At 47.6% G+C, this 23,385-nt stretch overlaps 1 protein-coding gene across 1 annotated transcript in view; it reads left to right on the top strand.

Annotated features, from left to right (window-relative positions):
• XYLT1 (xylosyltransferase 1) overlaps positions 1–23,385 on the top strand; it is a 304,620-nt gene that overhangs the window by 240,546 nt on the left and 40,689 nt on the right. The window contains exon 7 of the mRNA XM_024744361.1: positions 19,800–19,880. Coding sequence (XP_024600129.1) covers positions 19,800–19,880 — 81 coding nt within the window. The remainder of the gene's footprint in view (positions 1–19,799; positions 19,881–23,385) is intronic.

Raw genomic sequence — 23,385 nt, 5'->3', positions numbered from 1 at the left:
CTGTAAGCGTGGACGGAGGAACCAGCTGTTCTGCATTAGCTGGGAACGCCTAGCTTTCAAATTCCTTTATAATCCTGTCCCTTTTGATCTCAGACCGTCCAGACCCCTCCCCAAACTGCCAAACTGCAGTGCTGATGGAATTCTCACTCGTTTAAACCTCAGCCTCAAGCAGCGTAATTAAGAACGAATGGCTGCCATCCCTCCCAATGTGCACGGTTGTTCCATTGCAGAATCGAAACGATGCTGGCGTGTTCTGCGCCATCACTCGCTCCACAAGGGCACGTGAGTGAACACGCAGTGTCATCCTGACCTGGATTTGAATCCTCTCTCCATTCCCTTCCACCTGCATGATCTCAAGACAGGTGAATCCAACCTTCCTGAGTCTCGATTTTCTCACCTGTAAGAGGGAGATGATAACGTTACCAGTGGCCAGGTGGGAATCCAAGATCTGCCTGAGGTCCAGCTCTGCAAGCTGTCTGATATGCAACCAGGCGTGGGCACAAAGGCTCAGGCCTGGCACCCACGTGCGTCCTCGTGTTCATCTCTCCCGCCGTCTAAACGTTGGGCCCAGGATGCTCAGCCGTGGTGACGGCACTGAGGAGACAGAGATGGCCGGGTCCGCCAGGGAGACCACCTGGTTACGTGAACGGAGGAGGCAGAAGAAGAAAGCATGACTGATTCAGGCCCCAAGTGTTCAGATGCAGCCTAGGTTTGAGGCAAGAAACATGAGAAAAAGTAGTGGAATCCAGGTAGGGGCTTTCACCAAACAGTAACCCAGCCCACTAGTGACCATGCCCAAGCAATCTCTCCGGCCCTGAGTAATCGTACCATCAGTTCCTCTCCCTTCGGGTAAACCTAAGGAGATGGGCAGAGGAGGGCCTGATATGCGAAGCAAGGCCGGAGCCCTCTGCCTACCACACTTTGCTCCTAGGGTCATTATAAAAATGAGAGATAGTAAAACACAGGGCCCAGTGCAGAGTTGGGCATTTATTACAAGTTCCCAGAAAATGGGTCTCTTATTGTTCTTCTTATGATAGCTAAAAATCCTGGACAGTTATTCATTCTGCACCAAAATCATGGTCTGGCCTTTTTTGTGGTCAGTCTGTAGTTGAGCAGCCCGGCCCGGGGCCCCCGTTGCCCCTCCCTGCTGCAAGGCTCTCTGAAAAGAGCCTTGGTGTTGATCAGCCTGCTTGACTGCAATGGGCTGGAGCAACACTCTTGAGTCATCGCAGCTGCAATCTCCCTGAAGGTTCAAGTTGGAACCTTCCTCCAAAGTTCTACCTTAGACCTCCTCTTCAACCTCACTTCCCCCACCCCATCACCAGGCTCAAACGATCTGTCCCTGACCAACCTGGCGGCCACTATAAGGCTCCCAGACAGTTTCTGAACGTGTCAGATGTCAGCTCTGACATCTGGATGGGTCCCAGCCTGGGAAATAGAGAGTAGATGCCAAGGCAGAGAGCAGAGTCGCAAGCCTCCTCCCACACACACTTGTCCATCTGAAGAGAAACAGCCCCACTGAGGCCAGTTTGGACATCTGAAACCCGGATTCTGGCCCTGGCCCAGTGCCCATAACACTGCTTAGTCGGAAAGTGGAGAGTGGGAAAGAGGAGGCCGTTTGGTGGTGCTGGCCAGCCTTCCCAGGGTAGGGCCCGAGTGGAATCCCACATCAGTGTTTTGTTCCCTCATGGAGGAGGGGTGGAAATTGTGTCCCCAAGAGCCGCCGGCTGTCTCCTGTGTCCTTTCCTCCCCCAAGAGAAGGAGTGTCCTCGGTTTAATTGTGTTCATCAGTCAACATTACTTGGCAAACCCAGCCAGGGGCACAAACGTTGCCACTCCTTTCTGAGCATAAATGTGCTCTTTGAGATGCTGGAATGTGGTTTAAGGCCAAGCAATTTTTTATTATAGAGTCAATCTTTGTTTAAAACTTTGCCGCCCTGGGCAAATTTCTAACAAGTTACTTTAAACATTGCATTCTCTGAACACCTACAGCTAAATGGTCCCATTAATCCAAATTGCTCTGCTGGGATGCGGTACAGCAGAGGGCAGTGTCCGAGATGGGCTTCATTGAGAGCGATGGCTGCAGAGCCGAGGTGCGGCTTGTCGTTACTTGATCTGCCAGGAGATGCCCTCTCCCCCAGTGTCCCCTCCTCTGTTCATCCAGCCCCAAGCGTGCGCAGGGTGCTGTGCTAGTGCCTGTGGTCTCATTTCATCTCTCAGCTACCTGGTGAGGCAGGAGCTCATCACCCCCGTTTGAGAGACAAGGGATGTGAGGACTCACCCAAGGTCACTCATCTACTGAGAGATGGAGCTCAGGCTTCAACCCACTTGTCCTTAACCACAAGCCGGGGCTTCCCAAGTCTTAGCCGCAGTAAGCCAGATGATTTAGAGGAGTACGCAGGTGAATTTTTGAAAATGGCAGTATTTATCTATATTAACACGTGTAAGGAAAAACTAGCATGCCCCAGCTTTCTGAAGTTGAAGTTTTCTTTTTAAAAAAATAGTTGATCTAAATAAGAAAATATTAATAAAGCAAAATACAAGGGGTGAGTGGTTCTTCAAGTATTCAACAAATATTTATTGAGTGTCTACTATGTATGCCAGGCACTTTTCTGGGTGCTGGGATACAACAATAAATAAAGCATATTCATGGTGTGCCCACCACCCCACCTGGTGCTGATGAGAGAAAGAGACAATAGATAAGAGAATGGGTAATGCGTAGAGTGGAAATATGTCTGAGGAAAATTACAGCATTGGAAAGAGAAGGGAGGGTGGGCCAGGAAGGCGCTTTGATAAGGTGGATATGCCAAAAAGTTGTGAGAAAAATGTATGAATGACCAAAAAAAGAGGAACAGCATAATGGCAGGGGTCAGCAAACCTTTCTATTAAGGGCCAGATAGTAAATAAAATATTTATTATTTTTAGGTTAAGTTTTGCAAGCTGTATGGTCTCTGTCACAATGACACAGTTCTACCACTATAGCAATAAGGTAGCCATAGACAGGATGTAAACAAATGGGCGTGGCAGTGTTCCGGTAAAACTTTATATATGAAAACATGTGTTGGGCCATAGTTCACAGACCCCCTGCACTAGACCATTCTGCCAGATCTCCCACATTCAGATAATGGCCTTGCCCAGAACACACCTGTCTCAGCCTCTGCAGATTTAGTTCCCTGTCCACCCACCCATCTTCCCAGGCATGGCCTTTCCTGCATTATCTCAGATGAGTCTGTCACCCAGGTGCCAACGTTGATGGACTCCTTGCTTCAACTTTCAGGACCCTGGATAGAGAAAGGGTGGTAGCGATTCCCACGGTCTTCTGGTCAACGTCCTCTGGAGCCTGGCCTGGACCCCCACCCAGCCGTGGGGAGCTGAACTTGACATAAAACAACAGTCTCCGTTTACTTTATTTTTCCCCAACCTGCATGGCTTACCAATACTGAACTTGAGCTAGAAAGAAGCACATGAAATCCAGCTCACCCGTCAGTGTTGCCTGGCCCTGGTCATTTGTTCACAGAGGGGCCTACAGGACTGTAGGCCTATCCAGCCCTTCATAGTGTGTGTCAACCAGAGCAAATTGGATGTTCTTACCACTCAGCTTTCTCCGCATAAGCCTGTCAGAAATAGCTGGTGCCCCTTAGCACTTAAATCACCCTGCGCTACCTATCTCAATCTGAATCAAAAAGGTTAATGACATTGAATCCTGAGACTCATTGATTTCAGGACGTACCCCAGCTTCCCGCTTCCCCTCAAAGCACAAGACTCGTTTGTCTTTCCTTGGCCGATCAGGCAAGTTGCTGACTAATGCCCTGAAGCCAGCTAATTCTCAAAGATTTCCCAGAGTGACTGGACGCGTGTGTTCCTGTAGTGCTCTCTGTAGATCTGGTTGATTTTGTGTGTCTGGTTCCCCACCATCGTTCTGCCTGGATGTGTCTGGGCTCCCTGTCTGTAATTTGTTCCATGAGTCTGCCACAGGTTGCAGTGTTGATTTGACAAGAGAGAGATGAATTTTTAACCAAGGTGATGACCGCAAAGTTCACTCTAATGAAATATCAGCTTTAGTTCCTCACTATTTATTTTTATTGAAGTATAGTTGATTTACAGTGTTGTGTTAGTTTCAGGTGTACAGTAAAATGATTCATGTATACACATACATATAAGTTCCTCACTGTTGATTGATTGATCCGTTCACATAGTCAATCTGTTGACTGACTAGTCAGCACATGCTTAGCGGGAACATACAATGTGCCAGACATTTGCTAGGATCTGCAGTTACAGCCACCACTAGGGTTAACATTCCTGCCTTCATAGATTAGCATTAAATAATTATATCCTTATGACATTGTTAGGACAGAAGTTCACATACATATAATATAGGAAACCAACATGTATATAACCTTTTCTCTTCTAGGGAATCAGAGAAAGCTTCCCTGGAAAAGTGTCCTTAAACTGAGAGTTAGAAGTAGAGAAAGAACTAATTGTGTGAAAAAAAAAAAAATAGGGGCCGAGTATTCCAGGCAGGGAGGGCTGTGTGTGCAAAGGCCCTGAGGCATGAGGGAACATGGCCCATGCAGCAAGTTGAGAGTGTTAGGTGGACAGGGTATGGTAAGGGGATAAGCCGATAGAATGAGGCTGAAGAGGTAGGCTGACCCAGATGCTGTGGGACCCTGAGGGCCATGTTAAGAAGCCCCAGTTTATCCTAAAAGCATCAGGTAACCTGTGAAAAGTTTTTTATTGGAAAGCGCCATGATGAGATTGCTTTAGTTCTTAATCAGTTGCTTGGCAGTGGGGAAAAAAGGAAGGAAAAAAAGTAGAGAGCTATACCAGGCTGCTGGAAGAGGGGAAATACAATAGCTAATATTTTCTGCTAGTGGATATATACATTATAGCTCAGGTAATTATTTTCCATCAGGCCAGTCCCCCCTGTTGTTTCGGTACAGTTATTTTTCTCTCTTTGCTGGGTTTTCTGCCCCATTCGGGTTTCTTAGTCCCCAGGCCCCTGGGTTTCCTGTAAGGACACTGTAACCTGGAGCGGGACCCAGAAACCTTCTTTCTCATCTCTGTTTGGCAGAAATTTTCCAGGACTGAGGCCGTGGGAAGTGTAGCAAAGGGATCCGAGTGTACACTTGCAGAGTCAGCAGAGTCTGAAGCCAGCCTATCCCATTTACTGGTCATGAAACCTTGGACAAGTTGCTCATCCTTTCCATACCCTGGTTTTCTCATCTGTCAAATGGGAACCATCAGTCACCTACCTCAGCCTTCACCGTGGGGATGAAGCTGTGAAATGTGAAGTGCCTTGCCTGGCACAGAGAAAGTGCTCAATCAATAAATGATGACAGTAGGGTGACAAGAGGGTAAATCCACTAGGTTGACAGTTTTTCAAGTGCAGAAACAACATCTGTTTCACTTAGGTTGTGTCTCCGGTGCCGGGGGCAGTGCCTGGCACATAGCTCAGTAAGCCCTTACTGAAGTAAGAAATCAGGGAGCAAATGGATCCATGGCCGTCCCATGTAACACCACTGTGGCTGCAGTGCCAGTTGTCATTTATTCCCAAATGGTAGAAGACTCGCTGATCCTTTATTGCATGTTTTTTACTTCCATGATTATTAAGAGCATCTCCGTTTTTTCCTAGATTGAAGACCAGTGGAAAGGTTTTTGTCTTATTTCTTTCCACCAGAGGCATTTTCAGATCTCTCCGCCATTAAAATGGAAAACATTCCAAAGAGCCAGAGAGTCAATTTCAGAAGAGCAATGAACCATGGTGGGTTCTCGTAAATCCTAAAGTTGGCTCAGCCACTTCTCCCCTTAACTGGAGGTGCCGGCACAGATAGAGGGGAGCCCCATCTGGGGGCCCAGCAGGCCAAGGGATGGTGACATGTCACACCTGTCCGGCCACATGCTGGCTCCCTTGCAGCCGGGAGAGCGTCCGATGTCACATGTAATTCCCTGATGTCATAAGGCAGGTATCTCAGCTGTCCCTGTCTCCACAAGAGGGGGCTGGGAGGCAGACATAGCAGCACTTTCCCTCCAGTTTCCATGACCACACCATGTATCCTCCAGGCCTCTTTGGTGAAGCCCTTGGACTCTGAGGTCAGGTGGCCAGGTACAAATCCCTGTTCCTGTTATATGTGAACTGTCTAACCTGGCACAAGTAATTTAACCTCTCTGTCCTCCTTCACTGCAAAATGGGTGATGATAACAGCACCCATCACATGCGGTTGTTGAGAAGGCACAATGAGTCAATATATGGCAGGTGCCTGGAACACATGATTTATATCTTCAGTAGTCATCATCAGTATCACCATCATCACCATCATCACCATCACCATCACTATCATCAACATCATCACCATTTTTAGATGAGTTATCCAAGCTTTGAGAAGCTCAGTTTGCTCCATTGTAAAATACAGCTACTGCTGCCTACCTTCTGGAGTGGTTCAAGGATCAAGTGAATAGTGCATACGAAATACCAAGCATGATTCTTTTTTTTTTTTTTTTGCGGTACGCAGGCCCTCACTGTTGTGGTCTCTCCCGTTGCGGAGCACAGGCTCCGGATGCCCAGGCTCAGCAGCCATGGCTCAGGGGCCCAGCCACTCCGCGGCATGTGGGACCCTCCCGGACCGGGACGCGAACCCGTGTCCCCTGCACCGGCAGGCGGACTTCCAACCACTGCGCCACCAGGGAAGCCCCCAAGCATGATTCTTATTGTAGCTATGTTATAATGACTTCTTTTCAGTTTGAAATTTGGGGCTTCCGCTGGTATATTTTTATTGTGGTGAAATACGTATATCGTAAAATTTACCATTCGTGGCATTTAGCACATTCACAGTGCTGTGTATCCACCATCACTATCTCGTTCCAAACACTCTGATCATCCCGAAAGGAAACCCTGTGCCCACTAAGTAGTCACTCTCCGTTTCCCCTGCTTCCCAGCCCCGGGCAATCACCGATCTGCTTTCTGTCTCTATAGATTTACCTCTTCTGGACATTTCACCTAAGTGGAATCGTACACTATATGGTCTTTTTTGTCTGGCTTCTTTCACTGAGCATCACGTTCACAAGGCCCATCCATGTTGAAGCGTGTGTCAGTATCTCGTGACATTTTACGGCTGAGTAATATTCCATTGTATGGATAGAGCACATTTGCTTCATCTAGTCATCTGTCAGTGGATGTTTGGGTCGTTTCCTCTTTTTGCCTACTGTGACTAGTGCTGCTATGAATATTCATATACAAGGGTTTTTCTGAACACCCGTTTTCAATTCGTCTGAGTATTATTGGCTTTTTAACATATGTGGTTCAGCTATGTAAGAAAAGGAAGAAACAGTAAAAAGGTAAAGTAGGAAAAGAGGGATTTCGGCTTCTGTATGTGGATTTCCTTTTTCTGCCAACCTCAGCTGTTTGGGAGCCAGCAAGGGAACCAACCACAGAGAGTTTGGTCTTGGCTTTGTTCTTTCTTTTTTAATTATTATTTTTTACTTTTTTATTTTTTACATCTTTATTAGAGTATAATTGCTTTACAATGGTATGTTCGTTTCTGCTTTATAACAAAGTGAATCAGCTATACATATACATATATCCCCATATCTCCTCCCTCTTGCGTCTCCCTCCCTCCCACCCTCCCTATCCCACCCCTTTAGTTGGTCACAAAGCACCAAGCTGATCTCCCTGTGCTATGCGGCTGCTTCCCACTAGCTATCTACCTTACGTTTGGTAGTGTATATATGTCCATGCCTCTCTCTCACTTTGTCACAGCTTACCCTTCCCCCTCCCCATATCCTCAAGTCCATTCTCTAGTAGGTCTGTGTCTTTATTCCTGTCTTACCCCTAGGTTCTTCATGACATTTTTTTTTCTTAAATTCCATATATATGTGTTAGCATACGGTATTTGTCTTTCTCTTTCTGACTTACTTCACTCTGTATGACAGACTCTAGGTCTATCCACCTCATTACAAATAGGTCAATTTCGTTTCTTTTTATGGCTGAGTAATATTCCATTGTATATATGTGCCACATCTTCTTTATCCATTCACCCGATGATGGACACTTAGGTTGTTTCCATCTCCAGGCTGCTCTTGAGCTCCTGGGCGCCTGGGCACTGTCCATGCCCCAAGGGCCACAGCTCCCCCTGGGGAAAGCCCTGATGACTGTAACTGGTGTGCCTGGGGAAGCCAGCTAGCCAGTCATCCTTCCCCTCCCTCAGAGGGAACAGGCAACAAGAGCTTTGGGATAATCAGGCACTTACTGTGTGCCAGGCACTGGGCTGAGCCTTTCACATACATGATCTCATGAAGTCTTTGCCCAACTCAGACAAGGAAACGGAGGCTCAGAGGGGTAAAGTAACTTACAAGATCACACAGCAAGGAAGCAGATAGGCAAGCTTCAAACCCGGTCACCCAACGCAGAGTGATGTCCCTGCAGGACAGTGGCACATCTGCCTATCACTCAGTTGGGCTCATCTCAGTTGGACCTGCCCAGGTATCTGCCTTGGTGTAAAAGGGGTTCTATGTACGTTTGGCAATTCCATTTCAGGGACCTTGCACAGCCTCAGGGATTTCATTCAACCTTTGTCCCTGTGTATATTAAGCGACTATTACGTGCCAGACATTGTGCCAGCCAACCCTTTCTCAGCTGGAGTTCCTCATCTGAACCTCAGAACACAGCAGATCATCAGGGTGACTATGTTCTTGATTCTTGCAAGTATGGAACATAACTAGTACCGTTCCCGATACACAGGAGGGAAGCTAATCCAGGACATACAGTGGATGCCCTGGGAGCAGAGATAAGTTCTCACAGAGACATGGTCTCAGTCGATCATCGCTGTGTCTCCAGCATCTAGAACAGTACCTGACACACAGTAGGTCTAACATAAATATCTGCTGAATGGATGAGCAGGGATAGAGTGTTGGGAACAAAATAGACATGACTCCCCCCCTCATGCAGCATACATACATCCTGTTTTTACAATTTACAATACAGTCCTCTTTAATAATCCAAGCCGTTAAAATATTCGAGGACCTCGCACTGCAAGTAATTCATCAATGATCAGTGAATTTGTACCAGTACCTTTCCAGCATAGCCATGTGTGAACAGGTCTTTGGAATAGTCCCAGATGACATTTGTTAAACTTTTTTTTCTTAAGAAACACTGTCACTATAAGAACAAAAGGGGAGTGGGACTAAGGCATTACCCCTAGTAAACACATCAGGAGTGCCTGTAAATGGATAGGCTTTACCCAATGAGCAGGATGCATGAGTTCACGGAGAGTCAAATAAAACCGGGGCTTAAGTTACCCCCGTTGAAATGGGTCCATACAACTCAGTGATACCAGTTAAAAAAGCTGAATCTGGGCTTCCCTGGTGGCGCAGTGGTTGAGAGTCCACCTGCCAATGCAGAGGACACGGGTTCATGCCCCGGTCCGGGAGGATCCCACATGCCGCGGAGCGGCTGGGCCCGTGAGCCATGGCCGCTGAGCCTGCACGTCCGGAGCCTGTGCTCTGCAACGGGAGAGGCCACAGCAGTGAGAGGCCCGCGTACCGCAAAAAAAAAAAAAAGAATACCCTGGGTGCAGCATGTCCTGATCCTCCAGAATCTCTCTTGAGCCAAGAATCTGTGTCTGTTTGAGGTTTGCAAGGGTGGCTACAGCATTTCTTTTTCCGTGGAGGAGTGTATGGCTTCTCTTCTGTGTTGCATCTTGACCTGGTTCCAATACGAACAGGCTAGTGAACCTGGCAGGCTGCCAAGGTGCTCAGGGACAGTCAGCTGTCCTCTGAGCTAAGTCTCGCCCCAGGACTGAAATCTGAACTGACCTAAGCCTGATGTTCTGGGAGATGGAGATCCTTGTTGTATTCCACCCCCAGCAGAATGCAGACTTTAGTCGTAGAGAATAATAATAATGATAATGATAGCTAGCGTTTTAGCCTTCTGTGGGCTAAGCTACTCAACCTAGAAGCGATACCTGTTGCTCTCCCCTGCCCACCAGTCATTATCCCACTTCTGATACCAGTTTCTGTATCAGCCAGGATTGTTCAGTTGCAAGCAACAGTTAATGCCCTCTTATTTCATTTAATCCTCATAGCCACCCCATAAAGTTAAGTATTGTTATCATCCTCAGTTTTGTTTTGGTTTGGTTTGGTTTTTTTTGCGGTATGCGGCCCTCTCACTGTTGTGGCCTCTCCCGTTGCGGAGCACAGGCTCCGGACGCGCAGGCTCAGTGGCCATGGCTCATGGGCCTAGCCACTCCGCGGCATGTGGGATCTTCCCAGACGGGGGCACGAACCCGTGTCCTCTGCATCGGCAGGTGGACTCTCAACCACTGTGCCACCAGGGAAGCCCCCATCCTCAGTTTTAAAGAAGAGGAAATTGAGCTTCAAATAGATGAAATGACGTGCCCAAGGCCACACAGCTCATAAGTGGTGGAACCAGAACTTGAACCTACATCTCTCTGTATTATTTTAACCACTTCAAATACTGATGTGTTAGTGTTGGTGCATTGGGGACACTTGTCTGGTGAGTTGGAATGGATCATAGGTCATTGCCATCATTTGAACCCAGGGGAATATGAAATGGTGTAAAATATCTGTTTTTAGCCATACACACAGAAGGAAAGTTGAACTTATTAACAGATCAGTTTAGTTTAACACTCATTTATACTCTATCCCTTGCCAGTTGAACTGACACTGAGCTGATTCTTGCAAAAACAGGCAGGAATTGACCAGGCAAATGTGTAGGAAAGGTGTTGCCAGCATGAGGGACAGTACAGAAAAGCCCTCATTCTGGAATGCAGCACACGTGTTTAGAGCAGTTTCTGTGGACCACTCTAAAACAGGCATGAGGAGCCAAAGAGGAAGAGGCCTGTGGCTGCTAGAACCTGCCCTGTTTCAGGCCTGTGCTGGACACTGGGGAAAGAGACGAATCAGACAAGGTTCATGTCCTCAGGTAGCTTACAGTCAAGGGAACTGAACATATATAGCTTAAAAATGGGAACACAGGCATATAAGAGTTAAAATGTCACAGCTTGATAGAAGATTGGTAAGGAGTGGGAATGCCTTCCCGCCAGCATTTCTAAGCAAAAGATCTAGGGACTTCCTTCTGAAGGCTCCCTTTTACTGAACACCTACTATGGGCCAGGTACTGTGCGTGCCATACCCCCAACACACAGGCAACTCAGAGGCCATTGTCATTCCTGTTTTGCAGATTAGAAAACTAAGACTCAGCGAGCTTGCTGAAAATCAAACAGCAAGAAAGTGGCAAAGATCAGAGAGAAACTTCCACAAACACCTTTCTAAAAACAGCTTTCATTGCAGCGAAGTTTTGGCTTTCCCACATAAATCGCATTTACTTTTAAGATTCAGTCTTTTGATGTCCTCCAAAGGAGGCCTTGTCTTGTCCCCCTCAAAACCAAATCAAATAACTGGCTGTAATCAGTCGTTGTAAAGGGATGCAGGATTTAGTTAACCAAATGTTCTGCTCATTTGAGATGTCTCGTGGCATATGAGGACAACCAGATTTCAGAGAATTAAAATACAATCAAACAGACTTCACACACACACACACGCGCGCGTGCACGCACAGCTGAATGGCAATTCAGTTCTTCATTCATGATTCCAGCCATGTTATTTTATCAGGCTGGGCCTCTGGGTGCTGATTCTTGTCAGTTACCTTTCCATTACAGCCATCTGGAGGAAGGGCTGATGTGTTTAGAGTTCCCACCGATGGAAAGTCAGATAAACTGCCTCTTAGAATGGCTGATGTATGCTTAAAATGAAAAACGTGTGTTTTACAAATGTTCTGTGAAAGTGTTGAGGCTTTGAGAAATGGTTTGCCAGTTCCTAGAAACGCAGTGAGCATGTTTTAATTCTGCGTCATTGTCACCAGTAACAAAAAGGTGCATCCAATTAAAAGCAATTGGGTTTTATTATCCAGGTGGTTATCTAGTTTGCTGTCTGCCTGTGTGGAGGGGAAGAGCTGTCCCCTGGTGCCTCCAGAATGCTTTGTGCTTTAGTTTACCTGGTGTTTCACCCCCTATCCCAAGAATCTCCCTGTTTGTCTGCCTGCCCGGCTGTTCCCGCCACTAGAGGACAGGTACCATGACTGCCTTACCCACTGAGGTTCCAGGGGTCTGGCCTCTGACCTATCAAACTGGGAAATCATGTTTCCTAGGAGAGCAGACGGAACTTGCAAAATCTTGAAGTCATGAAAGGGCACAGAACGTTTAGAGAACTTCAAGTAATCTCGAGACTGAACGGGCAGAACCAGCTGACAACCCACTTTCTAGCCTTGCTAAGGAGTTAGGACACTGTCCTGCAGGGGATGGAGAACCACCAAGGGTATTAAGTAGAAGAAGGGGCACGATCAGACTTACGTTTTAGAAGATCTTACAACTGCTTCCCCGAGGATAGATTAGAGTGGAGCCTAGAAGCTGGGGCTGCATTTTATCCAGTTCACTTTTCCTCAGGTACCCAACTACGGCTGTAATTATGCCCCCAGGGTCCAGGAAGAATTACAGCATCTAGCTTTCCCTGTATCCTAGCACTCAGGTCTCGCTATGAGCTTCCACTACATTTGAATCAGAGGTTGCCTTCTCTTATCTCCAGTTGCCTTTGCTCTTGCCTCTTCTTCGGGGAACTCTGAACTTGGCCTTTCCTCTGGTTGTTCTGGAGTTCTGGCCTTCCTGAGAGATTTCCTAGCAGATAAGAAGACTTCGGTAAGGCTTAAGCATGAGCCGTCTGGAAAGTCGAGGACAGTGATGGGAGTGTCTCTCCCCAACCCAAAAAGAAATAAGCCGGATGGAAAAATGGGTCTGAATCCGCTTGTGGGATGGAGTGCAGTGAGAGGAATCGGGTGGCTGGGGTCAGATTGTAGACGGCGCCACAGAAAGGCCCACACCCCGGACAGACGACGCCTGATGTGCAACCTATGCTCCACAGCGATCCCCTTGGAAGGAAGCAGGAGGCGTCAGAAGGTGGCTGCGGTTTCCTCTGCTTGTTTCCTGGCTCTTTCTAAAGAAATGAAGCACATTCCTGTAGCCTGTTCACCACAAGGAAAGCAGGAATGAAAAGAGCCTGCGCTCTCAACCTGGGGTGCTGAGGTCCAGATCTCAGCTCCACCTCTTCTAAGACTTTGGCCAAACTGTTAAATCTCTGTATCCCACTTTATTCACATATAAACTAGTACCCACGTGATGGGGTTACTGTGAAATTAAAAGAAGGAGGAGCACTTAGCACTTTGCAGGCAACAAAAGGCATGTTTTCTACCCGCATTATGATTGTTTTCTGCTCCACATCTCTCCCAGGTCAGAGACACAGGGAGCAGCATTCCTGGCAGAGGGAGTGGGATGGGCAAAGGCACAGATGTAGAGAGCCTGTGCTCTCCGCCCTCGGGGGCTGAGCCCATCCCATGGGGCGGACACTGTGCTGAATCACTGTTGAGCACCTACTGTGTACCGGGTCCTGGAGGAACAGAATGGAATTAGACCCAATGCCTGCTCACCTCATGACTCTGGCCAGGTTCCTGAAAAGTATCGTCCAAGGTGCCCGATGGAAAATCCCGGGGCTGTTAGCGGACAGATGGGCACCAGCTGGAACAGCTGCCCCGAGTACCGAGGAGGGTAGTTCTCTGCCGTGCCCCCCACACCCATGCTGCTTGACAGAAGGTTCATTTGGGTCCCACTGGCTGTTGGTACCATGGGGAAACCAGAAGGCCCCTGCTCAGGCCTGGCCATCCTGCTGGAGAAGCCCACCAGCCTCCCCACCTCCATCCCCTTTACAGTTTCCTTCTCCCTGCCCACACCACTGGTAGCCAGCTGGTCAGTTCCTGTGTAATGATGTGAGCCCCAGCCATGCCCTCAACCCTTGGGGCAGCCTCAGTCCATGTAATGAGTCTTTCTGAAAGCAAAGAGAGACTCAAAGGCATCCTTTGCATGAACAGTTCCACATTTGGGAATTTAGTCCTACAAAAATCTATCATACCCACATGTGGAAAGATAAATGTGCGAGGATGTTCGTAGGAGCAATACCTGCAAGCAGGGAGGCGAATGAGGAAACAACCTAAATGTCCATCACTAGGGGATCGGCTGTGCCCATTCCATAGGAGGCTGTGCGGCCATTAAAAGGATGAAGTCTGGGGCTTCCCTGGTGGCGCAGTGGTTGAGAGTCCGCCTGCCGATGCAGGGAACACGGGTTCGTGCCCCGGTCTGGGAAGATCCCACATGCCGCGGAGCAGCTGGGCCCGTGAGCCGTGGCCGCCGAGCCTGCGCGTCCGGAGCCTGTGCTCCGCAACGGGAGAGGCCACAACAGTGAGAGGGCCGCGTACCGCAAAAAAAAAAAAAAGCCACGAAGATGCATATTCCCGTTTCTGTAATAAAAAATGGATATAAATACTACAGCATCTACTTCATAGGGTCTCCATGAGGAATAAGTGGGTTAATAGGTACAGAGTGCTTAAAATAGTGTCCCCACATAGTAGGTACTCAAGTGTTAGGTGCTGTTGTTGCCTCTGCTGTAGTTTCATGATCTTGCTGTAGCCTGAGTTTCATGGTTATAATTTTAAAAGCACAGGAGAGGGTTACAGTCGGCCTTCCCACCATCGTGGTTTTCTGTACTCGGGTTTATCATAGAAAGATGGAGGATGACGCTTCTCCTGGGGTCACACATCCCGTGGCAGATCCATGTGCCCAGAACCACCTGAGTTTAAAATGAAAACTTCTGTGTCCTGGGCACCCCCTCAGTCCTGGGCACCCCGGGGCAGATGGCCACTCTCCATATGCCTTTGGTGGCCCAGGTGCTTTAGGAGGAATACGGACAAGGCATCATTATTGCTTTTCACACGTCATAGGAGAAAACATAAAAACGGTACGTCAGGATGGAATATTATTTAGCCTTATAAAGGATAGAAATTCTGACCCATGCCACCACAGGGAGGAACCTTGAGGACATTGTGCCATGTGAAAGAAGCCAGTCACATAAAGATAAATACTGTATGGTCCCACTTACAGGAGGTCCCTAGAGTTTGACCACTCTGAATATGCACAGAGACGGGAAGTAGAAGGATGGTTGCCGGGGGCAGGGGGAAGTGGGGAGTTGTTGTGTAACGGATTCAGAGTTTCAGTTTTGCAAGATGCAAAGAGTTCTGGAGGTGGATGGTGGTGATGGTTGCACGACAATATGAATGTTCTTAATACAACTAAACTGTACACTTAAGATGGTTAAGGTGGCAAATTTTATGTGTATTTTGCCGTTTGAAATTTGAAAAATAGAAGGGTACATCAGCTACCACAAATATTGTTGCATAGGGTAATGCAAAGGTGGTACTTAAATTGAACATATATAGGAAATAACTGTACAGATGATACACTAGTGGAAGAAGTTGGGGAAATACTGTAGTATATTCTGAGCTCAGACTGAAGGTGCCTCAATGCTCAGCTTGCCCGATTCCACAGGCCTCCATCCACACTTCGCTCCACAAATGGCCCACCCACTGCCTCCAGGAGGGCTACATCCGGTGCCCTCTGGGGTCTGGGCATACCTGGCAGCATCAGGGGTTTGAAATCCTGACATTCACAAAACTCTGTGCTGAACTTTGCTTTAGCGCCGTCAGCCTCGCCATCAGCCATGAACACCTCTGGCAGCGTGTTAGCATCCTGTATCAGGGAAGGGGTATCGGGGTGGGCAGGAGGGACCCAGAGGAGGGCAGTTGGCTCTGGGATGGGCTCCTTCCAAGTGAAACTGAGCAGGTCCCATCCACTCCTTGCCCTGCCACTCGCTGCCTGCAGACAGGCTGGGCTGTGACTGGACTTCTGGGCACCCGAGGACCTAAGAGCTATCCCCCTTCTTCCTGGGTGTCTTCATGCCCAGAGCTACGTGTATCTGACACACACAGCAGTGTGGTGGTCCTCTGGGAGCCAGTTCATAACTGTGATGCCAGCTGGGAGACTGTAGACAGGTTCCCTTCTGTGGAGCGTCTCCCAAACCATGCTCTGCAGGAAATTCGTGGGTATGAAGCACAGAGAGCTTTCCAAGTTCAAATCAGGTTGGGTCTTTATACTGCTGTCCTCAGTTCAAAATGTCTTAAGCTTCTGATGCTCACGATGGCAATAATAATACTCTTAAATAGCAGTTAACCTTTATCAAGGGCTCACTGTGGGCTGGGTGCTACCGCACGGGTCTTACGTGCATTATTTTATTTAATACTCCCAACACCTGAGGCTTACTGAGATGAAAGTAACCTGCCTGAAGTCTGGGCTCTCAGGAAGAGACCGTGGGGAGAAGATGAAGAGGAAGAGAATTAACTACCAATATTCGTGCTTGGCTTGAAGCAGCACGTCCTAAACTTTAAAGGGCGCACACATGCCCTGGGAGTCTTGTTAAAAGGCAAATTTTAACTCAGTATATCTTGGGTGGAGCCTGAGGTAGGGCATGTCTAATAGCAGTGGGCTAATGCTGCTGGTCCCAAGACCAGGCTCTGAACAAGGAGGCAGTGGAACACATGTGTGTTTTCTCTTGTACCTGGGATGGAATTCATTCACTCATTCATTCATTCATTCATGCATTCATTCATTTGTAGAAGCCATCTAGTAGCAAAGAACACGAGCTTTGCATTTAGAACCAGGTTCCAATCCTAGTTCTGCACTGTTCACTAAATGGGTGTTTTCTCTGAGTCTCAGTTGCCCATCTGTAAAATGGGAATGAAACTCGCATTTTAGAGACTCTTTGTGATTATCAAATGCAATAAATTGTAGCAAAAGTCTGCCCTGGGGCCTAGGGCATGGTGGACATTTCATAATGGTGGTGCTTCAGGAGCTCATTTTACTATTCATGTATTTCCTTCTAACCGAGGTTCCCACATGGTTCCAATAAGTTTATTTACATTAAAATAAATGTATTTATTAAAACAAATTATTTACTATAATATTTATTTACTTACATATTCCCATAAAGATGTCCCAGTGGCTCCAAAGGCCACAGTGATGGGTCCCAGAGGCCCCACCATGAATCGGAGGAACTGGCATAGACGTGTCTTCTGATAATTTCCACAAAAGGTGGAAGAAAATTGTGGAGGAGACAGACACAAGTGATGAGCTGTGGAATTCATTTGGCAAATGACTCCACCAGAAAGGAGTGAGAAATGCGTGTGAGGGGGAGAGAGTGGGAGAGAGCACGGAACTGGGTAAAATGACAACAGATCGCAAGCTGTTAATTATTCAGAGGGAACTAAATATTATGTAGGCAATTACCAACAGGCGTCGGAAAGCCCCACAGGGAAACCTGGTCCTCAGCCGAATTCTGTCTCCCCCTGCAGAAGGGCTGGGGGACAGGTTTTAGCTCGAGGGGCAGGCTCTTCACCCAGGGAGGGGGAGGCAGGGTCCCCTCCGTGTCCAGCCCAGCCAGGACCCAGCGCTGTGCTTTGAAAATCACTTTACCCACAAGCTCTGGGCCTGGAATACGCAGCCCCCTCCCTGTCTACGCTCCCTCCCCTAAGATGTCATCTTTTGAGACGATTTCATGTGGAAGCATCGCTAAGTAAATTCGCTAAATGCCTATTCATCCCAGTCAGATGGGGACGCAGTGAAGTGGTAAATGTGACAATGGCCCCAGCTCAGGGCCCTGAAAAGCGCTTTCTGGGGCTGCTAAATGGAGCCTCAGCCGCTGACCCTGGGAGGCCTGAGGCTTCGTGAGCGGGGGCCCAGGAGCCCCGGCCCGGCCCCTTCAATCCTGCCACTGAGGCCGCTCAGAGGCCCCTCTTTATTATTCCTGCTGCCAGGGACCCATTCAGAGGTTAACTTGTCCCGGTATTCATCAGGAGGACAATAATGAACTGTCTCAGGGAGTAGAGAGGGGGTTGGTAAACAGGAACTGCTAAGACGCGGAGATGGAACGGGCCTCTATGGTTTGGAAAGAGAGATTGCTTTCATTTCCTTTGCAGGCTGGTTTAGTTTCCACCTCTCCAGCAACTTCAAGAGGCCCTCTGCCCACAGCAACCCGTAACTGGGAGGGAAGCACGCGTGGGCTTTACGTCGCCTGTTTGCGGAGATGCTCCACGTGTGCATGGACACGTGGACTTGGCCTTTTGCCTGTGTCCCTGGGATTCGCCTCTGTGCGCATCCACAGGACTAAGCTTTCTGCGTGTGTGTCTGGGCGGGTTTACCTTGCTGTAGGCACACGGGGTTTTTCTGGCATCTTGCAGCTACTAGAATGGCAGGTTTTGAAGTGGTGTTGATTTCTGTAAATTAGTACGGGACGTCGGCAGTGCTCGTTTCCACTGCAGCCTCTGTTAACTTCTCCGTCCCCCTCCGCTGAAATTATGAGTTGGTCAACAATAGTTGTCCAACCAGAGAGCAGGGGCTTGGAGTGGCGCCACTGCAGGTGATGTAGGGAACCGAAGGAGGGGGTGAGGGGTGAGGGCGGCCCTGACCGAGTGGTGGGAGGCCCAAAGCAGAGCAGCTCGCATTTATTGTGCACCTACTGTATGCCCTTTAAGTCCACCCAGTTATCCATCAGCACGCATACCTCCTGTGTGAAGGGCAGCCAGGTGAAGGCCGCCACTCAGGTTGAATGACTTACCGTAGGACACACAGCTGGGTCAGGAGTGGAGCTGGGATCTGTCCCCAGCCCTTTCTGCTTCCAGAGCACAGGCATCGCTTTCTTAGGCACCCACCTGCCCCCCAGAGTCTAGCCTCCTTTCTCTTCCCAGAGGTGCGCCTTCACCGTTTCTCCCAATTTGAAACAATGGTTAACCCTTTCCTTCTAAGTAAAAATCCCTGAGCCGAGAAGCCAGATGATAAAGGAGCTGTCACTTCAGCACCATTTACCTGTTTGGGTTTATTCAGCGTAAGAGGCAACCGCGTTTCTGGCAGATGGAGACCTCGTGTGACTGCCTTTTAAAGTACCGTCACAGCTGTACGCACAAGCTGATCAGCTGTGACTACACCGCTAGTGCCGAGATTGATGGCGATAAATCTGGGATAACAATGCCGGGAACAGTGTCGCCCGTTTGCATCGCACTTCATATTTCTTAAAGTTCTCTCAGTCAGCCTGGGGGTTATGGCTTCATTCATTCATTGACTCATTCATTCCTCAAAACGCATTTGAAGGAGTCAGTTTAAACTCATCTCACCTTGAGTCATCCATCCATCCAACAGACATTAATGTACCTCTCACTATGTGCCAGTGATGAGTGAGTTTCATTAGGTTCTGTCCTCACGGAGCTTGCGTCCTAATGTGAGCAAATACAGCTCTTTCAGATGGTGGTGAACTCATGTTGTGAATATAGTGATGTGATGGGGGTGGGGGGAGGCAGGTGCTACTTTAGGTTGGGCAGCAAAAAAAAAAAAAAAATGGGGGAAAAAAAAAAAAAAAAAAAAAAGCCTCTCTGAAGAGGTGACATTTGAAAGGAGACCTGGATGACAAGAGGAGACATGGAAAGATAAAGATATGGGGTAGAATTTCCCAGGCACGGCAAGTGCAAAGGCCCTGAGGTTACTCTGTATCTGGCATTGAAGTACTCACTGATGCCTTACGGTTTGCCAAGCCCAGTGTTGGGCACCGGAGATTCCAAAACAAATAAGGTACTATGCTTATTCTCAAGGAGTTCACAGCATATGGAGTATGTAAGAGACAAACAGTCCATTTTAGCATACTGTGGTAAGCTCAGTGATGGCGACACATGAAAGAAGATGCCTTACCTACCTGCATGGTGTGAAAGAAGGAGGGAACCTGGTTTCTGTGACAAAGAAAGGAGCCAGGACACAAAGTCTCCATGATTTCTGGAGGACCCTGACTTTCCTCTCGGTTTGCTTCCACAGGACAAATGACCAGCTGGTGGCATTTCTCTCCCGATACCGAGATATGAATTTCTTGAAGTCACACGGCCGGGACAATGCCAGGTAGTATATCCTCCCCCTACCCTTGTGCAAAAGGGAAATGGAAATCTGAGTGATCATTTGGGAGCTTCCTTCTAGGCTGGTTTGAGGCAGCCAGAGAAAAGTTGAGGATGGGAGAGAGGCATGGCATGGATGGGCCTTGGCCTTTTCTTTGTAGCATCTGAAATGGTGTCTCCTGCCAGCCAGGGACAGAGATAACAAGGAATGTGTCTCATCATGTCATAGTCCTTTACACCTTTTCCCCCAAGCCCTTTCATGAGTCCATTATCACATTATGGCTGTCCTTCAAGGAAACTAGGGTAGTCATTTTTATACCCAATTTATTGGTAGGAAGACTGAGGCCCATAGTCTAAGTAAATGATGTCCCCAGATCATTCATTCGGTCAGCCAGTCATTCAACAAATACTCACTTAGTGCCAAGCATGTGCCAGGCACCCTTCTAGAGGAGAACAAGACAAAATCCTCACGCTCATGGAATTTACCTTCTAGCAGGAAAGAGTCTCATACCAGCATGGAGTTGAACTCAAGTATCCCGACTCCCAGCGCTGTGCCCTCACCATTGCCTCACTCTTGCTGCCTAAGATGTTGGCAGGGATTTGAGGCACCAGAAGCCCAACCTGGATCTGTTGTGCCTCTCTCACTTAAACTGAGCAAAGCCAAACAGCATCACTACAGTCCCGCTTTGAGCTGAGTCTAAATCTCCGTGGCCAGAGATCAGCTAGAAGGGACACAGTCTTGAGCACCCTCTGTAGGAGAGACCACAGGGTCCGCTCCACCATCTGGACATAAAACACTGCCCAGGATCACTCTGCCATCTCAGAGCCTTTTCCTAGCGTTGCATTCAGAACTTAATCTGGCAGCTCACAGGATACCTTTGGTGTGTTAATGTGTTTTCTTTGGCCTTCGTGCTGGTTTTGTCTTGTTTAATTCAGGTGCTTCATTTGAAAGTCAATAGCCCCATTTAAAAATAGCAATATTTCCCAGAGAAATCCAGATTTCCAGCTCATCTTAAAAGAGCCAAAGGTCCACTAAATCTGTGCTTGAATTTTCTCATGGAAGTTATGATCTGGTCCTTAGACAAAGCCCACGTTCTGCAGGTTGCTGCAGTCCTTGCTGCCCTCTCCCCTACCTCACCCTGTTGGCATTTCAGTTTGCCGGCTCTGCTGTAGGTGTTCTCTACCACTGCCGATGGAAGTGTCATTTTAGCTGTTTCTGTGATCCCCTTTACCCAGATATCCACAGAAGGGAGGGACAGAAGCAAGCAGCGAGCTCCATTTCCTGAGCTTTCAAGAAGTAACCCCAGAATCCTTGGGTTGTATCATTTTCCTCAATTTGAACTTTGATTGCATCCAGCTGTCTGTTTCTAGATTGGGCCTGTCCTACTGGCAGCCTGCATTCTTTACACTTAAAAGGAGCCCCCAGACTTGAAGGTGCTCTGTAAATTAGCACAGATTAGTATAGCGTGTTCTGGCCACTACACTGGAGAGGCCTGGTGGATAAAGAAGAATGGTAGACATATAGTGGACTGTGTTCCCGCTAAGTGCCCGTCGCTCTGCTGGGCCCTTTTCACACGGGATCCAACTTTATTCTTACAGTCACTCAATGTAAAAATACGTATTATTACCTCCATTTGTCAGGAGAAGAAAGGGGAGCTTTGGGAGCCCAAATGATTTTCCCAAAGTCACACAGCTGGTAAGTGCTAGAGTTTGAACCCAATTCTCTGGCCCCAAAGCCCATGGAAGCAGGGTAGAGCTGAACAAGATTCCATGGAGGTGGTAAGTTGTCAGAACTAGACCAGATATTGGCATCCCCACCCTTAGGTAGAGAATGGAGATGCTTCTTCACTTCCAAGTAACATAATACATGTTTTGTGCAAAGTCATATCATTAGAAAGGAATCCACTGTAAGTTGATAGACTTGTGTCTGAATTACATCCACCCTGGTATTGTTGTTTCAGCCTGCTCAGTATTTATTCTCTATCTACTATTTCCAGGCCCTGTGCTAGGAACTGGCTACAACACAGAGGTTAAAATCATGAGGTTTTGAGGTCATACCTCCTGGGTTGAAATTCTGATCCACCACGTCCTGTCTGTGTTTCACTGGACTGGTGACTTAACTTCTCTGAGCCGGTTCCCTTATCTGTACAAAGGAAACATTAATGGACTTATACGCACGAGACTGTTGGAAGGATTAAATGAGATGTGTATATAAAGCATTTGGCGTATCATAAATGCCCTATGAAGATGATGATGGTGGTGGTGGTGGTAGTGATGATGTCATTGCCATGATAAACATTGGACTCAAATATTGCAGGTGGGAGAAATAAATAGATGGTGTATAGGCCAGAGTTGTGCCTCTGGGTGTATGAGTACATCTTATCCAGTTGATGTGCATCAGCAGTTGACAGGTGGTACCCAAACAGCACAGCAGGATAAAGGGCAGGATAAAGACGCAGGCTAAGGAGTTGTTGCTTGCATCTCCCTCTAAAACCCTAAAACCCAAGGCTCTCTGGACAAAACAGCTCACAAGTTCCAACACTCATGCATGAGTCCTCAGCTGGGATTCTCTCACTTAGATGAATTCAGGAGATTAATTTAGAATTAATTCAGTAGTAAAATGAGCCATCAACGGTGACTTTCTCCTCTTTGTCAGTTGAGGCCTCACTGAACAAACCTAGACACGCCCATCTTCCCTCATGTCTCCCACGGGTGCAGCCTGGATGGGGCTTCGCTCTGGCTCTGCACTGATGGCATGTTAGGAAGGACCCTTTTTGGTGGGAAGTGACAGAAACTCAGCTCAAACTCGCTTAAAGGGTAAAGGAAGTTATTGGGTGATGCAACTAAAACATTAGTATCTGACTTCAGACGTAGCTGAATCAAGCAGTTCAAATGATATCATCAAGCCCAGACTCTGTTAATTCTTTTTTTTTTTTTTCTGGCTGCCTAGTTATTTCTTATTATTTCTGGAGAGGGTTAAAGTAAAATAAACACATCACATCAAATAGCCAAGTAGTTCACTGGCAAGAATCTTTTTTTTAATTAATATATAACCGACATATTATACTAGTTTCAAGTAAGTGATATAGCAATTCAATATATGTATATATTGTAAAATGACCACCACAATAAGTCTAGTTAATATCCATCACCACCCATAGTTACAATCTTTTTTCTCGTGATAAGAACTTTTAAGATCATAGCAAATTTCGAATATGTACAACACAGTATTATTAACTGTAGTCACCGTGCCGTACATTACATCACCAGAACTTACTTATTTTATAACTGAAAGTCTGTACCTTTTGACCACCCTCACCCATTAACTTCTGTTCTCTTTCCCTTTGTGTTAGTTTAATTTTCTGGCTACAGACGGTGACCCTTCTCAACGTATTAGCCTCATTTTACTGATAAGGTAACTGAGACTCAGAGAGGTGAAGTAACTTGCTTAAGCTCACGCAGCTGGGGCAGGGTTAGGACTCAAACCTAAGTGAGTGTGTCCCCAGAGCCCA

The sequence above is a fragment of the Neophocaena asiaeorientalis genome, unplaced genomic scaffold (genome assembly GCF_003031525.2).
Source record: "Neophocaena asiaeorientalis asiaeorientalis breed wild unplaced genomic scaffold, Neophocaena_asiaeorientalis_V1.1 scaffold91, whole genome shotgun sequence".
Taxonomy (NCBI): Eukaryota; Metazoa; Chordata; class Mammalia; order Artiodactyla; family Phocoenidae; genus Neophocaena; species Neophocaena asiaeorientalis.
Note: the sequence above shows the minus strand (reverse complement) of the source record. Positions and strands in the feature narration are given on the sequence as shown.